The sequence below is a fragment of the Lates calcarifer genome, linkage group LG10 (genome assembly GCF_001640805.2).
Source record: "Lates calcarifer isolate ASB-BC8 linkage group LG10, TLL_Latcal_v3, whole genome shotgun sequence".
NCBI lineage: Eukaryota > Metazoa > Chordata > Actinopteri > Centropomidae > Lates > Lates calcarifer.
The window spans coordinates 10295259-10312794 of record NC_066842.1 but is presented as its reverse complement, the minus strand read 5'-3'; the positions used below and the strand labels follow the sequence as shown (position 1 = coordinate 10312794).

Genomic DNA, 17536 nt, shown 5'->3' with positions numbered 1-17536 from the left:
TGAGGGATTACTGTCACAAACATGCACCTCCTCACTTCAATATCCAATCCAATGAGGAGAGCGAAGTGTAATTATGTATTGATTAGAGCTAACTATTGATTTAATCATCTAAAGCCTTATAGTTATAATTCAACGCTCAAAACCAGGGGTCAGATAAATAGCATCCCATAATATGTTTACTCTATGGTTTAGATGTTGAGATCATTTTTATTAATTATTCTATATTTAGAGAGAAAATGTGCATCTTTTATTATGTATTTAAATTATGTTTTCTTTATTAGGAAACACACTTATGATGTAGTTGTAGTAATGTTTGGTTATCAAATAGTTCACTGACAAGTGTGCTACTGTGTTCAGATAACAGTTATTGACATGCATCAGCTGAGATGAAAAATTCCTGATATTTAATTTCTGTGGATACAAACTGATTATTTTCTTCATTCTCACAAAACCTCCAGTGATGATTTTAGATGTGAAAAAGAGACAAGATATCTGTCATTGCCTTATATAAACAGGGGATGAATTATCTGTATTGTCGTCCATCTTTACCTATAGTCTCACGTTTGATTATTGATACGTTGTATACAAACAGGAAACATAATCATGTATTGCTTGTGAAATCTGTCGACTCACGTTGCCAAATGTTGTGGTGCGTAGGTTGAGGTGGCTGCTGGGCTCCACATGGCTAAAGATTAGGCTGTTTGGCCATGATCAATAGGGTTAAGGTCATTAACATGTTATGAATATCACGGGGCCCTGGGAAAGCCGGGCAGAGGACCAACGAACTGGGCTCCGATTGGCTGGAGCTTGTCTCTGGGAGAGGCCACCCCCCACTGACCCTGAGAGGTCATTTGAAGAGCTGGTGACCTCTGACCTCATGCTGAGTGGGTGATGGAAAGGTTTTTTTCATTTGCATAAACTTGACTGCTAAAATATTAAAAATCTGTGACCAAAAGCAAAAAAAACATCAGTATTAGCAATCAATACTGATGTCATCAGTTGGGGACAGTCCAATCAAAACTTTGTTTTTCAACATTTATATTAGAGACAGAGCCTGATTTCTGACTAATATTAAACTACAATGACAACTACGTCCTGCAAGGTTACTTTCTCTCACTCTTTTATTTACTGCAATAAAATACAAAATCATCAGCACATAAACACACAAGAACATTCTTTAAAAAAGTTTATTGGCTTTTAAAACCACTTTAAAAATCTCACCAGTGAGTACTTTCCATTGAAAAAAGAAACAACGCGTTTGCAATATTAACAAGCTACTGTACATTAAGCAGTACACCAGACAACACCACAGAGGAGGGTTTTTTTTTCTACTGGTAGAAATGGACAAATAGTCAAACAGAGTTGGTTCTGGGTCAGTCAAAGGTAAAGAATCAGTCACTGCTTGATGGAGCTCCTGTACTCATAAAGAGGTGCATTTCCTTCATTCAAATTCAAATATCAGTGCCTTATTGTTAAAAAAAAAGAGAAAATGTTAAATTTCTTCACAAATGCATTTAGCAAAATAAGAATATGTAAAATTGACAGAAAACAGTCATCAACAGAACATATAGAACAACAATTAACTTAGTAAACAGCACACAACATAAGTAATGTAACTCATAAAACTAGCACTGCCAGTCTGGTTAACAGAACCTGCCCAAATCACAGAAGACAGTGGTTACCAAGAATACAAAGTACAACAGAAGTCATCACACATGCGTGCGTACAATCATTTATCAACATAATGAGCATGTAGGTTTTAAAAGGTTATTTAACTTTTTTTTTCCCTCAATGCTTTATATTCTCATGTATGAGAATGAGTAAGAAATGTGTATCTCACTGAGATTAATGCACATTTTGCTACAAGACAATTAGTCATTTTCTGACAATTCAGTTAATTTCCTTACTCATCTTGTCATATAAAAGTTTTTTTTTTCTTTTTTGTGGGCATCCATCATTACATTTGTCCATAAAGATGTGGCAAAGCCATGTGTCATAAAAATTTAGTGCAATAATGTGAACCTCCAAAGTTTGTTGAAACATGAGTAATTGTTTTTTGTTGTTTTTTTTTCCAGTGTCTGCTGAAAGGCTTTGAGCACAATGTCTGTCACAGAGATGTTTGCAACCAGCTAACAGTATCACAATTTTTTTTCTCAATATACCATGCTATTGATCCTGCTCAAAGCACACATCACTTCTGCAACTGCAGAGACCTATTATCTTTGAATAGAAAAAAATAAAATTAAATCAGCAAGCGAGACCAGACAGCATTACTTTTTACGACACATTGAGCCAGAAATGTAACACACAACATACAGTATCTTGCCGACTATAGATCTGTTAAGCTTTTTTTTTCTTTTAAATGGCACATACTTAGCTAGAATAATGGCCATAATATAGTGTCTTGATACATCACATCTCTATGTATCTATCCTATTTACAGATGGAGCTTAAACATGACTTATACAACATTGACAATAGCCAAAAACTCAAGCAAGCATCCTACTGTATCACATAGCCTACCCGGCTAGCAGTGATGGTTTCAACATGCTTTCAGGTCCATGGTTACCTATAAAACATAGGACAGTGACCATTTCACAAATTTACATACTGTACATAAGATTTATGCAACTTAATCCTTTTCCTCAAATGCAATAAAACTCTTTTATATCTCCGAGGCTGCCCGTTTCCCGTTGTTGTTAATGTGTACTAGGAGTGTCTCTAAGTGTAATAATCTCTTATGTTATTCAAACAGATCATCTTTGGTATGGAAATAAGGCTGAATCTCCACAAACATAATAATTTCACTTCCCCTTGATCTCAAGATGACATCAGAACATACATGTCAGCCTTTTGCCTTTTTGTGTAACTAAGCCGTCTCCATACCATTAATAATCTTATCCAAGCTGGGAGTATAGCATGCCAAAAAATTTTAAATAAAAATAAAATCTCATGACTGAAAGTGTGCCTGCCATGGTTCTCATGAAATGACAGCATATTAAATTCCTCTAAATCCATCACTGATAAGGGCACACACAGTGTAGTCGTTAGCCTGTACAATACGCGTCTATATTGTAACACTGCAAAAACAAAAACAGAATAAGAAATAGTACTGAAAATATCAGAGTAACAGCTGCCTTGATATGATGAAGCTCTGGATGGTTCCGAAGATATCTTAACATTATACTATATACAGTCTCTCTAAAGATGGCGTAAGGCCTTGGACTTTGGGAATAAGGCAGCCAAGTTGTTGATTCCTTTCAATGTATAGTCCACAAAGAGGCCTGAATTCCCATCCTCTCCCTACTGATTCATCTACTCCCTTTATAAGATATTAAACAGTACAAGAAGTATAGGCTTTAAGAAAATTTCACTCTTGGACAATGCTCAGATGTGAATCAGTTTTGCACTGATTTGGTATATGATAAAGTATAAAGATTATGTCATAAATTCAGCACCTGGCAGCAGAAGACGCTACCCTTTTTAATATTCAGATATGGCAGGCAAACGTACTACAACTATTATGTGCATATACTACAATCCCAATATCATCTCCATTTGGTTGAACTTGGACTGCACACACTGAAAATAGTATACAACAGCATATGTTTTTTGGTGAAGTCTTTTGTGCCAAATTTCCTACCCATCTCACTTTCATTAAGTGTTCATTTAAATACAAATATTGCATTATTGATTGGTTATAACATGGAAGATTATGTTTCTCTTAATGTTCATACCATACAAATCTGCTCTTGTAAGTGCATGCTGCCACCAAGTAGTACTCAGACTTTTTTTTTTTTTTTTTACTTGAAATGCTTACATTTCTGATTTCAGATGAGGGAGAAAAGTGGTTAAGTACTGAAACTCTGGGTGACAAATGAAAAAGGAGAGAAGTAACTAAACAAGTCAGTAGGAGAGATTTTCTGGTAAGCCTGGCACTTTTAACAGAACGAATGGCAAAGTCCAGACAAATCCCAACAAACTATAGTTTAAAAACAGATATACTACGTACGCACCAAACAAACAACAGAGAACAGAAATCATACAGAGTAAAAGATAACATTAGCCCAGCATCTCTACTGTAGTAGGCTGGTCTTTGCTTTCTAGCCAGTCAAAACCAGAGTTCACAGTATCACTGCATATCTGCTGAAAAAGCGGGTCGTTCTTCAGTTCTTCCAGTGTTGAATCTTCATATTGTTCCTGCTGCTGATTCGGGTCAAACAGCAGGTTGGTGTCCAATGTGTTAAGGTCAGTGATGCTACTGGACAGATCTGAGGTCAGTCTGATGTCATTTGAGAAGTCAGACGCCACGGCGTTGAGCTCCGAAGCTACCTGACCCACCAACTGGGAACTGGGGTTGAGACCGTCATCCCCCAACAAGTCCTTGACAGTGTTGTTGAAATCCAGCTGTTGTTGCTCATCCTCCACCTCCTGCTGCTGTGTGCTCTGGAGGAGGAGCTGTGGTTGTGTTTGCACAGGATTCTCCTGGAGCTGCTGCTGTTGCTGCTGCTGCTGCTGCTGGTCTTGCTCACCAGGACCCGCTTGTGCTTGGCTGTCCCCAGTGGTGAAACTCACCTGTTCTCCACCGCCAGTGCTGAGGTAGCCATGCTGCTGGAGCTCAAAGGCAGCAGGGCTGGAGCTGACAGGCAGCTGAGTCTGGTGAGCAGTTCCCCCAGCGAAGCCAGGAGTGGTCTCCAGGATCTGCGTGAGGTTCATGCGTGCCGTGTAGTTAGAGGGGAGGTTGTTTATGCCCAGGCCGCGGACAGAATCATCCCCGTCAGCTTCCATCTTGCTGAGGAGGACGTTGGTGATTTTGGCGGTGTTGCTCTGACCCTGAACCGGCAGCATCTCGCTCTGCATCATGATGTTCAGAGGTACAGACTGGCTACGCTGGGCCATACTGTGGACAGAGCTGACCGTCTGGCTGTTGGACAGGATGCTGAGCACCTCGGAGGTGATGGGGGAGTTAAAGGGTGAAACCACGGCTCGGGTGGTGGTGGTGGTATTCGTGGTGGTCGTCGGCGGGCCGGTGTTGCCGCTGAAGTTCCTCTGGCGCACTGCAGGGCTGACACTGCGGCAACGGAAAGTGATGGACGCAGATGAGGTCGATGCTTTGTTGTCTAACGGTGCAGGCACAGCAAAACTCTCCTGTTTAGTGGGAGTTGTTACACCTGTTACCAGCTGTTGCTGTTGCTGCTGCGATGTTTGTTGTTGTTGCTGCTGCTGTTGCTGCTGCTGCACTGGGGAAATGGGAGTCAAACGGCCAAAGTGAGCAGCATCCTGTCTCGACTGGGCCTGAAATGACTGGCCAGGAATTGCAAAAGCATGTGGCTTACGAAACTGGTCATCTACCAGGTCTTGGTAGCTGGGCAGAATACCAATACTATGGTTGGACAAAGGGCCTCCGGTGTTGCTGTTGTAGCGGTTGTTGATCCACTCCAGCTTGGCCTTGTCAGGGTGCGTTGCCATGGGCCTCTGCATGGGCTTAACGGGGCTGCTGGAGACAATACTGGCGTCATGATAACCTGTGATACTCGAGTTTATGGGAGTGAAAGCAAAAGGGTTCCTGCACTCTACAGGGCTCGGGGGGACACTGCTGCTGCAGTTGGACAGTGGTGTGCTGATGGGGGTGTGGCGGCCCATGGCTCCATCCACCGGGGTGATGGGGGCCATGCGGGAGCAGGGGCTCTCCCTCGTCAGGCTGTGCCCAAGCGTCATTTCTGAGGTGGGGGTGGGTGTCGGGGTGGGCGTCGGCGTTGGAGTGGGAGTTTGGACGGGAGTGGTACTACTGTGGGCAGAGTGGTAGAAGGTAGTGCTGGCCTGGTGGGCATTTAGGATAGAGCCTTGGTTGCTGGCCGACTGGCCTTGTAGAGACACATCGACGCAGCTGCTGAACAGACCCTTCAGCTTCATTTGCTCCTCCATTTGGACAAGCTCCTCCACGATGCTGTCCTGGGTCATGTCGTCATCATTGAATGGGAAGTAGTCCATGTTGGGCTGAGAACCTGCAAAGTCAACCATCTCTTGCGTGAGGGTGAGCTGGCCTGAGGCCTCAGGGGGCTGAGCTATAATGGACAGTTGGTCAGTAGGGGCTTGTTTGTGTTCTGCTGGTATCTGCTGAGCAAACGCCTGCTTTCGAAGCTCATCAAGCTGTCCCTCCTCCCATATTGTGCTCTTTAAGTCACTCATCACAGAGGCTTCGTGTGCTCCTGAGTTGGCTGGTATGGCACGGGGGTCCCCAGTGATCTGCTGCAGCAACGCCTGATCAGATGGGTTGTTTCCAGCCACTCCGGTGCTGGTGTCAGTGCTGAGAGAATGGTCTTCGTGTTTCACCACCAAGGCCTGGGGTTTGACAACAGTCTGGGAGCCCTCAGTGTGTGTGATGGGTGAGTCGGAGAGTGCAAGGATCTGCGTGGGCCCTATGGGTGTGTGTTTCACAGTCACTTTGCAGGGGGCACTCTCTGGTCTGGCAGGGGTTCCCGGTCGGGGGATCCTCTTCACCACAGCACTGACTCCAGGTTTTGGATTGTCAACTACAGCCAGTGGCTGCTGGGAGATAAATACCCTCTTCACAGGAATCACATGGGACTCCCCGCCTGGACCTGTGCGCTTCCTGGGACTCTTTGCATCTGGGCAGGAATCCTTCGACGTTGGGGTAACAGCAGATGAGCATTGGATGAAGTGTTGCCATTGGAGCTCTGATTATCAACAGTCAAGTACAAAGTACTGTCATGGCAGTTACTGTTATTGCTGTCCTGAGTCCCAGCTACAGCTACAGAGGTGGGAGGGGATGTGGGGTCAGTTTTTATCCTTACCCCTTTATCTGGTCCCGGAGAACACTTAACCAGGAAGCTTGGCTCACTGGCAGCCCTGAACTTCGCCACTCTCTCCTCTTTGACTCCAGCAGCAGTTTTCTCTGTGCCAGAGGTGGGGTTATTGTCAGCTTCAGACACCGCTTTGGCGTCAGCGGAGAGGGTCGGGGTGGAGGCCAGGGCACTGGGCCTGATTGCGGGAGACTGAGGCGCAGCCGAGGTCCCACCGTGTGATTGTTGGGAATCATCCGAAGCAGCTGTGGTGCTCACACCCGCCGAGGCAGGACGCACAGTTGAGCTGCTGCTGCTGCTGGGAGCCAGAGCGATCGCTGTCATCTTCACCACATTGACTGAGCTCACATGGGAAGTGGGCATCACAGTTTTAATGGGGCTGTTGGTGATGAGCAGGGTGGGAGGTGAGCGCAGCGTGATGGCACTGGTGGCAGAGGGCTTGGGCAGGATTTGAGCGTATCGCGTACCGTGTCGCGCCAGGCGGTCACCCACAGGACTAGCTGAGATATTCTGGGGAGTTTTGGGGGACTGCTTAAGAGACTGAGTGACCACTTGGAAGTTGACAGGCAACACTTTTCCCTCGGCTGTCCCTACAGGGCTCGGTGAGGTCATTAACTGCCTGCTTCTCTGTACCTGGAAGAAAAACACAGAGAACATGAAATTACATTTAGCCACATTCATCGAGAACATATCTGAACGCAATTAGGAGGAAAAACGGAGCCACATACCGTGACTGGGCTGGGGACAGCTGCTACTACAATGCCTATGGTGGGCTGAGGGGAGAGCAGAGCGGGGCTGCCACAGGGGATGGTGGGGCCGGGGGTACTGGCCTCCGCTCTCTTGACCTGGGTCTCGCTGGGCAGCGGTGAGTGGAGCTTCTGCTCCTGTTGCTTCTTCTGGATCTTTCGCTGCAGTTGCTGCTTTGCATCGACAGAGGGAGAGGGCAGGGTCTTCACCTGGGGCTGGAAAGAGTTCGCCTCAGCTGTGGGCACAAACGCAGAGGCAGGAGTTGGCGTCTTAATTCCTGTCGAGAGAACCGGAATGAGATGGGAATTAAGATTAGCAGCTTGCCACATACACACTCAGAAAGGAAAATATTATCAGGTAACTCTTAATTCACATCAGAAAAATCTATCATTCGCTATTGTCACTCTGAAACCACATTACCTAAAATATCACTATTTATTTAAACTGCATTCTAATTTGTCAAGAAGCTGCTGAACTAGGTATACTTAAAGGATTTTTGTTTTTCAGTCTGAGCAGGCTATGTAATTATTATTTTTCATTAATAGAGAATTTCCAATTTCCATTGAAACCACATCCTTCTGAGGAGGCGTACAAGAATTAGAACTATTTTAGCCCACTTTTAATTTAATGGCTGCATCAGGCCAACATCTGACTGCTGAGAGAACACTGGGCTATGCTTTCATGGTGCACTCAGGTGTCATAATGAAGTTTCCAAGAATCACGCATTTTTAAAATCTTTCAAACCCAAAGGGTGCAGACCTGTGGAAGTTTACACAAATCCCCTGAAATGACTGAAAATTGGGTTGTACAACATTTGCACCACAGCTTATATATTTATTCTCCCATTTTAGGCAACAATGAAATTATGAGGATAGTTAATAGACAGCTGGATAGAGGAAGACCTGGGCGATAAATTGATAAATATCACAATATAATTTCATGTTGCGATATATAATTTTGCAACAATTTTCCTTGGTAGAAATGGTAAATGTTCAATATAACTAACTTCCATGCTTATATCACATTAACAGGCACAGAGATGAATTGTGACCCACCAATTCCACCAGGCACAAATAGAAGTATGCATTTGAAGTGTTTGTCATGTTGTAAATAATTATTCATCATTTATTGTGATAATTATCAATATCGACTGATATGACATTTTTTATCATGTTATAATTTTTGGCCATATCCCCCAGCCCTACCTGTAAATGTATACAACATAATGTCCAGTACTGATGAGGCAAATAATCACAAATAAAAACAACAGCTGATGTCGTTCCAACTTAAAACATCAATATGACGCATAACAACAGCAGACAGGGGACATATTTACCTGTGGGTGTTCCTGTCATAACAGTGAGTGCAGCCATGGACTTAGTACCGATGTAGTGGCTATTGAGCAGGAAGCGGGCCAGGTCCTCCACGTTGTCAAACTGACGACTCAGGACCTTTTGAGCCCACTCACACACCAGTCCACACGCTGCAGATCTCATTTCATCCTCAGCGCTTGGCGACTGGCCCGTCGGCTCCATCAGCTCACACTACAGTCAGACAGAGCAGAGCAGCAGGTGGATGACCATTGTACCGGTCTAAAAGTCTAACTAGATGTTTACTAAGTTCTCACGTTTTTATGATGTAACTTACCCCATCGCCAGATTTCTGCAGATCCAGGTTGGGTAAAGACGGCATGTGAACGAAAGCTTTCTTCCTTAACCCGCTATAACAGTATGTGAGAAGGAGTTAAGGTTTCTAAAACACAATGACTCTAGATACAGAAATTGTTATAATAAGCTAATACTGACCTGAATCTGGCCAAATCCGTTTCTGAAACTTTCTAATCTATCCTCTGCTAGTCTTTGCATCAACAAAGAAGTTGCTCTGAAAATCTGCCAGACCTCGTAAAAACCAAACTCGAGGCCAAAGATTAGCTTTTCAGCTCTGTGCCAAAGATACTCTGCAACAGACTTTTTAAATACACAAGCGATATTGGCAACAGTCTTTTGGCAATAGTGGTTTTAAGTTCTTCAAAAACTAAGTTACCACACAGCAATGTGTTTAGTGCACTGACAAAACTGATAACTAGTAACACATGTATGTGGCACTTATTGTAGTAGTCTTTATAAACTGAAATTGCCTTCTGGATCACAAGTATTACATCATTAAAAAAAAAAAAAAATCTTTAACCCTATCCTTTTACACATGTAGCATAAATCCCCTCATTACTCAACATGTGCCTCTTGTTGAGCATTACTCATATTTTACAGTTTAATTAAACAGCATTTTCCTTTAGTCTTGACAGAACCAGATTATCCACTGTGCATGTTCATGCACCTACACCGCAAGCAACACAGCCGATAAATCACCAGGTCACACTAAATCATTATGTCTAATGTCTAGAGCTGTATTACCACTGACACTCAGAAAGTCTATGAGATTTTTGGTTGAGAAAAACTGTCAACAGCTGAACTTTCTTTCTTTCACTGGCCACAGAGTCAGCTGATCTACATGCGTCCTGACCTTCGTAATGATGGAATCTAATTTAATTTCTATTTAAAAATAAAAATCGAAATAAATATGTTAAAATGCTGTTGTGCTAATGACTGTGTCCAGTGTGTCCATTTTGAGTTATGAATTTAGATGGCAAGCTCTTTCTAGGAGCCTGTTAAAATGTGTTTTTTAAAAAAGCAGAAATCCACAATTTGCCTGATCAAATCTTGCTATCTAAGTGAGAGCACTAACTACAAAATGCATCGACCAAACTGCACACAGACAAAAGTGAAACACAAACACTGGGACACTTCAGAAGGTTCAGGTTCATCAGAATTAAAGGATATTTGGATTTGCCCCTCATGCCCAGTCGACGTGCCTTCATGTTAGGAAAGACATTCTTCATGATCTTTCCAAAGTCTGCTGCACTCAGTGGATTGTAGCCAAGATTGTCACAATAGCTCCTGTAAGAGAAGAGAATCCACCATAAGATTAAAAGGTAACACATACTGTACATTAGTCTCCTCTTCTGCCCCCTTCAACCCCTCCCTCTGACCCCACAGTGAGGGTCACACACTCACTTGTATTCATCATACACCTCTTGCTTTGGGAGGGAAGTCTCTGGGTGCTCTTCTAGGTGATTCCGTATCCAGTTGAATGCATACATCTGTTGAGTACGGCTTGACGACATGGAACTCTGATCACTGAAATTGGTGCATAAGAGAAACAGACCTGGTGAGGCAGTGACCTTAACTTGTATGCATCATTTCTTGTTAATACAGAAACTTTAATACCATAATCCAGGAGTGGAGGACCCCCTCTCATTCTCAGTCCAAATGGGCAGAATTTGGGGGTTGGGGTGATGAATAGATATGGGGAAACAAATGAAACACAGACAGCTAGGTATAGCAAAAATCTACATATATCAGTGGTTTGCTGTCATAATGATAATCAATCATACAGCTGAAAAATGACCCATAATTTCGTATGAAGAAAAAAAACCTCACCAGTGACCAACAACCCCCCAAAAAAGTTTTTTTTTTTTTTTTTTTTTAATGTAATTTCAATTCTACGAGCTATCAGCCTAAACTGTGTCTGTGTAGTAGCCAGTGGATAGAGACTTGAATTTTTGACAAGCAATGAGAAAACAGTGCCAATAATGTAATGAGAGCCACAGCAAAGCAGCCGTTATGTGTGTGAGACAAAAAAAAAGGCAAAAGTGGAAAACTTGAGTAAAGTGTGTGTCTGTGACTTACCTTTTATCATTGCCACTGCTGGGACCAGAAGGCAACTTAAGGTAGAGGTAGAGTTTTTCGATGTCTGTAAACTTCTCAACATCTTGCTGCAAAAATAAAAATATCACAAAGGAAATAAGTCAAAAGATTATTTTGACTGAATAAAATGGCAGCCTGAAGCTTTTACATTTTCCACTCAAAACAGAATCTATAAATATATGTTTCATGGCGACTAAGTATTAAATAGGTATTGATCAAAATAATTTCAGGCCCAATAATTTGGTCTTTACAATTGGACAATGGAAGCGTGGAGAAAATTCACAGATGTTTTCATGTCTTGCTCAGAATTTTTATCGGCAATTTCAAAATACTAAAGGTAGTACGCGGTCGCACACAGGCTCCTCACTATCAATTCCACCCAATCTGCTTTTCAATTGGTTTCTAAGAATGGATGCATCTTACCTGTTCCTTTCTATTTGTCTCTTTGTTGCTAGGGGAACCAATACTTGAATGAATGAGGTGAGCGAGAATGAGTCCCCTCCTGCGTACGTCATGGCTTGAGCTTAAATTTGATTATTTTACACTATTACTTTATGTGTTTTGTTTGTGTTTTCTTGTATTTTTGCATGCATTAGCATGTATACTGGTAACCTGGGTGACCTTAGAGGTTTGATTTCATTTACATAAATTTCATTTTCATTTCCAGAATCACGTTCGAATGTCTCAGAAATGCGAAACATCAAAACCTGAAGCATGAAGCAACACTATGCAACGACCACCCCACATTAATATTAATACTGTATCGATAAATGTGATCTGAATTGTTTGGCCCACACATTTACCCCTTTTTTGGAAAATTACATCCATAAATGCAGGAGAAAATGATGATATATTTTAATATAGTTATTCTAATATATTATTGGAGTTGAGCAATATGTTGTTACACAAAATCAACTGTCAGAGATTTTCCTTTACTGTTTATAGCATGGTATTATTCTTGGAAAATAGGATTCTTGCATCCATGTGATAATGTATCTTGATATGTCAGGTAAGACAAAGAAATTACAATTTGGGTTTATCTATTAAATTATTATTTTAACATCAGCATGTATATCAACATCATATTAAAAAATCACTGTACAAATGAAACTACATACAGGGCAATTGAGGATTGTATCCATGTCATCCACCCCTAAATATAGTTACTGTAAGTGTTCCTGATATTTTGTCTCCTTACCTTTACATTATATGTGTATTAATGTAAAGTGTTCCATCATCCCCATTTAGACACAATGCAGATAAGAGACACATATTTTCAATGTTTACATTGAAATTAACCTTTTATTTTAGCATTTAAGCATCAGTTGCCTCTAATCTGACCTGTTGTGTCCAACAACATCACTGTGTGCACATCAAAGGTGCTAAAAGGTGGATATTTTATTAGGACTTTCTAATAAAATAGACTGAACTTGCCTGCTGAAATCTGCCCAACACCAGACAGACTTGTTGAAATTAAAATACAGACACTAACTGTTTTTTTCCCCACTGGTGAGAAAAAATAGACAAAAGCTTTGTCATGCAGCTTTGATTGTCACAGGAGGTGTGTGACACTTCAGCTTAGATAATTCCAAAACAAAATGAGCATAAATAGATGCATTTTACTGACTTAAAAACACTAACGAATGCACTGATATATCTGATATACATATCTAAATAATACTTAATTTACTCAATAACCCACATATACTCCCATACTTGCAGAGATAAATACACTTTTGATTGTATCAAAGACCAGTTGTTCCTTTTTTATATTCTAAAAAACTGGATGAACATGTATTATTATTAAAATACGTACACTACAGCATTTCAATATCATCCTGTTTTGTATCTGTTGCTGTGATATAATAATAGATAAGTGAATTTAAGCATCATGATTTTATTTGTATTCATTTGTATATGCACAGGACACTGAGTCACTTCATCAGGTTATAAGCATGAAACACAAATTTACATATTCTGTTCTAACAAAAGCTAAGCTGCACACCTGATCCATCAATTATCATTTATCATCAGTTACATGGCTCTCTGATAATAAGGGCAGAGTGTGAGGTAACAAATAAAGATTGTCGTCAAGTAGGAAAGTTTGTTATGGATACTCACCAATATGCTGTCCACTTTTGATTGTACAGATTTGCTACAATGAGAAACAGAACAAAAGCCAGAAATGTGAATGAATATGACTTGGATTAAAATAACACTGCAGGATTTGTTGACGTTTCTACTAAATTTGTTTTCATTTCTAAATCCTGATCCTGCTGCCCCATTGTTTTTTTTCTCTTTTTTTATTGGGGGGAGTGGGGGGGTGGGGGTGGCGTGATTATTGGGGTTTCTTTGTATGGTATGAGATATGATAGACTAGTTCCTTCATATTAACAGTCGGTCTGATCATGACCATGACACTTTATTATCTGTATCTATGCAGGTATCATGGTATAAAGTCATCAAATCAATCTAAACACAACAAACTACACTGACAAGGTGAAAACCTGCCTTAGAATTGTTTGCATGTTAATGAAAAATTGAAATATCTTATTTACATAATAATTCAGAGCCTTTAATCAGTACTTTATCGAAGTTGCTAACTGCAATTACACCTTAAAGTCCTCGGTGTATGGGACAGTCTGGGCTGGGCCATTCAAGGACATGCAGGGACTTATCCCAAAGCCACTCCAGCATTGTGTTGGCTGTATGCTTCACATGCTAAAACCTTCACTCTGTGGTCATGTGCACTCTGGAACAAGGCCTGAATCATTCTTCTCACAAATCTGACTCCCTGTCTGTCTGTTATGTAGATAAGGTGTTAACCAGGTGATGAGCAGCACCCACAACCTGAACTTCAGGAAAATAATGAAGCCCACTGAGCTCCTGGGAACATTCAAAGCTTAAGAAATAGTTTCATAGCCCTTTCTCAGGTCTATGCCTATGTCATAATTTAAACACAAAAGGCCTGCACAGAGTCCCTTGGACTTTATGGCTTGGATTTTTGGTCTGACAAGCCACTTAATCTCTGTACTGAATTTGCCACAGGTGAACTCCAGTCAAGGTCTGTTGAGTACAAAGTCACTTCCTAGTTCATTCAATCTACTACTCCCTATACAACAGACACTACAGAGCTAACTAAGAGATTTCAGATACTCTTTGTGTTATCATTGTTTTGCATCATCACTGACAAGTGTAGAGTTGAACCACTGTAATTTTGCACTGTAAAATGTGCAGCAGTGCATTGTGGGATTGTTTGTAGAAAGCAGTGGAAATGCAATGGAAACTTTTAGACTCGTCATAACAGGAAAAACATGTGTAACTACCACAACCTTAAAACTGAAGCAGCTAAATGGAATTCAGCCAACATTAATTACATTATTAATACCTTTGCTTTTTCAGTGTATTTTTTAAGGATATAAATTTCATTAAAAATCCTGACACTCAGACGATGGTGAACAGTGAATGTAGCTCACTATTTAGTTAATAATGATTTCAGACACAGCTGTAGGAATATCTCAAGAATTGTCAAAGCAGGTGCATCAAAGGATGTCGCTGAATCCCACAGTACAGAGTCTGAATATTTATGGAAATGAGAGATTTCATTTTTAGTTTGTTTTTTTTTTTTTTAAAACAAATTTGCTAAAACCTCTAAAAACACATTTTCACTTTGCCAGAGTTGGTTAAAGTCAACTGAATCCATTTTAGATTACATCTAGAAAGTGTGCAATAAAGATGAAGGGGTCTGTCTTAGTAACTAGACTGACATAGATAATAAAAATGCTAAAGTTATTTATCTGATTTTAATCACATTTTGGTTGGGAATCAAACGGAAACTGTGTGAAGAATTTCTAAAGCCACTGTAGATAATACAGAAATGTAAAAAACCTGAATCGCTATGAGAATAAGTTTTTCTATTGTGACATTCATTATTAGATTTTCTTCCAGCTCTTTCATTACCAGCATTAAATCAGAGTGGAGCAGTGCGTGTGGAGCTGTCTGCTTTGACACCTGTCACCCTGAGCATCAGCACCACCGGTGGATCTGGTGTCATCTATAACATGGCCTCCTATGGCTCGATACTAATGATCATAACTGCTACAGCTGCAAGTACCGCGCCGTTAACGCGTTATTAACGCACAAACAGGTACCAGACGGTGCAGCTTTCCTCTCCTGCAAAGTGTTCGTGTTAAATATCCGCGGTCAGCACGGGGGGAGCACTCGTGTTATTTTCAGCCGCTTTGTGCAGCTCACTGCCTCCCTGCCACTCCACGGCTAGATACGCTAATTACGAGGCTACGGCTAGCGAAAAGGACAGTGTGGCTGCTTGAGGATCGAGTCCATCCTTACCAAATTGAATTCTTTATTTTGAACTGCAACGCGTTCGCCTCGGGCCCCTGGAGTCCCGGCACCAGCGCTGGAAGAGAGCCTAATCCCGAGGCAGGCTTCTGACCAGGTTGTTGTTGATCATCAGCCATCGCGATGGAGGGGTGGTTGGGGGAGCTTTAACAAGTAGGCCTCATCCCCGGCTGTGCACTGCACCGGACCCACCGCTGCTGGAGCGGCTCAGTCAAGCTAGGACAGCCCGCTGAATCCACCGCGGAGCATGGCTACGAAAACGCTGTGATCTGACCCTCGCGAAGACGCCGAAACAAAAACCAGAAAGAAAAAACACCCGGGCATACAAAAAGGCATTTCGAGGAGGTCTCTCTCCGCTGCCGCAAATAGCACGCCTGCAGCAGCCAGCAGCAGCTACAGACGAGCCGTCCGCGTCAAGTCGCACACAGACAGCGGAGGAGAGACCGGAAACACAGCGGGATTTCACCGTCAAAATAAAAGCATGAAGTTTGTCATGCAAACAGGATGGGTTCACGTGTTTTTTTCAACAACACTCACATGCCCTCATGTAGAGCTATGCAAAAGGTTGAGGCACTTGAAATAATGTCATGAGTATATTTTGTATATCAATTAACTTCTTAAAAAGTGCAGTAAACCATAAAATAAAATCAATATATAACCTTAAAACAGCACCATTTATTTGTCCTTATTACACTTGAGCACAGTTAGTCAAGTTAGATTATCCTATGCATCTTGGAGGACCTGTCACAGTTTCTCTGTGGATTAAGTCTGTGTTGGTGTCCTCTGTCTCCTCATATAATCCCAGGCTGACTCCATGATGTTGAGATCAGGGCTCTGCAGGACTCATTTCTGCTAATCACACTGACCATTAAAAGATTCAATCCTAAAATGCTCCCAATCAGTGTAATGGAAGGCAAATCCCACAGTCCTTGTTGTGCACAAAACATCTTAATATTCAAGTCTTCACCTCCCTTTAGCACAGAATACCCTCTTTGTGTCTCCACACAGTGTTTCTGGGGAATAGTGACACAAAGTAGGAATTTCATACAGAAAAGACTTGATATGTCAACTGCAGAGGCCTCATACTGAATTCGGATAAATTTTGGGGTGTATTTTTAGACTGTGGATTTTGCCCTCTATCAGGAAGGAATTGTTAGATAGTACAAATAGGAGGAATGACTACAGCTGACTACTGTTTTAAGATAGACTTGAAAAATCATGAACCTATCCTTTAAGAGGAACAGACTAATGCAGCACTGGGTGTGCATCAGGGCCTCATAAAATGGGGGAAAAAAAACAACTTTGTTGAAAGACCACATTTCAGTTTATATCATTACTCAGCAGTTCATCAAATTACTGCAAACTAAATGCCATATAGTGAACCTGGGGCATTTGGAGACCCAGAATACTTTCTTCAGTGTGCTCACAGTTTTGAAGTACTTGTACTTCACTCGAGTGTTTCCATTTTATGCTGTTCTCTTCTACTTAAGAGCATTTTGAGAGAAATGTTGTTCTTTTTCTCCACTACTTTTTTTTTATACAGATACAGGTACTAGTCATGACAAGATCTAGCTTTTTTGTCTTCTATCTAAAAATCTCTATCTGAGTTGGTGAGTAGTGGCCAGATAAAACAAGTAGAGGACGGTCACTTTTATTATAAACATTATAATAATAACCCTCAACAAACCCTGCTTTATTAACCACTCCTAAAAACCAGACAATACTTCGATTTCACTGAGGCATAAATGCATCCTCGTCCTGTTAGCTCCCACAACTGTGCGTGTCATTTAAGCAGAGTTTTCATTTTAAAATCCTGCCCGGGATTTCAGTTTTCATTGTGTC

General features: G+C 41.5%; 1 protein-coding gene across 1 annotated transcript; it reads right to left on the bottom strand.

Annotated features, from left to right (window-relative positions):
- Nucleotides 1-1173: 1173 nt before the first annotated feature.
- LOC108876678 (DNA-binding protein RFX7) lies at nucleotides 1174-16243 on the bottom strand. The gene is given in 11 exon segments (XM_051073300.1): nucleotides 1174-6668; nucleotides 6671-7457; nucleotides 7553-7848; nucleotides 8908-9115; nucleotides 9219-9303; nucleotides 10409-10525; nucleotides 10643-10765; nucleotides 10856-10895; nucleotides 11319-11403; nucleotides 13457-13490; nucleotides 15686-16243. Coding segments are annotated over 11 exon segments (4509 nt in total). The 5' UTR covers nucleotides 15814-16243; the 3' UTR covers nucleotides 1174-4062.
- Nucleotides 16244-17536: the final 1293 nt, after the last annotated feature.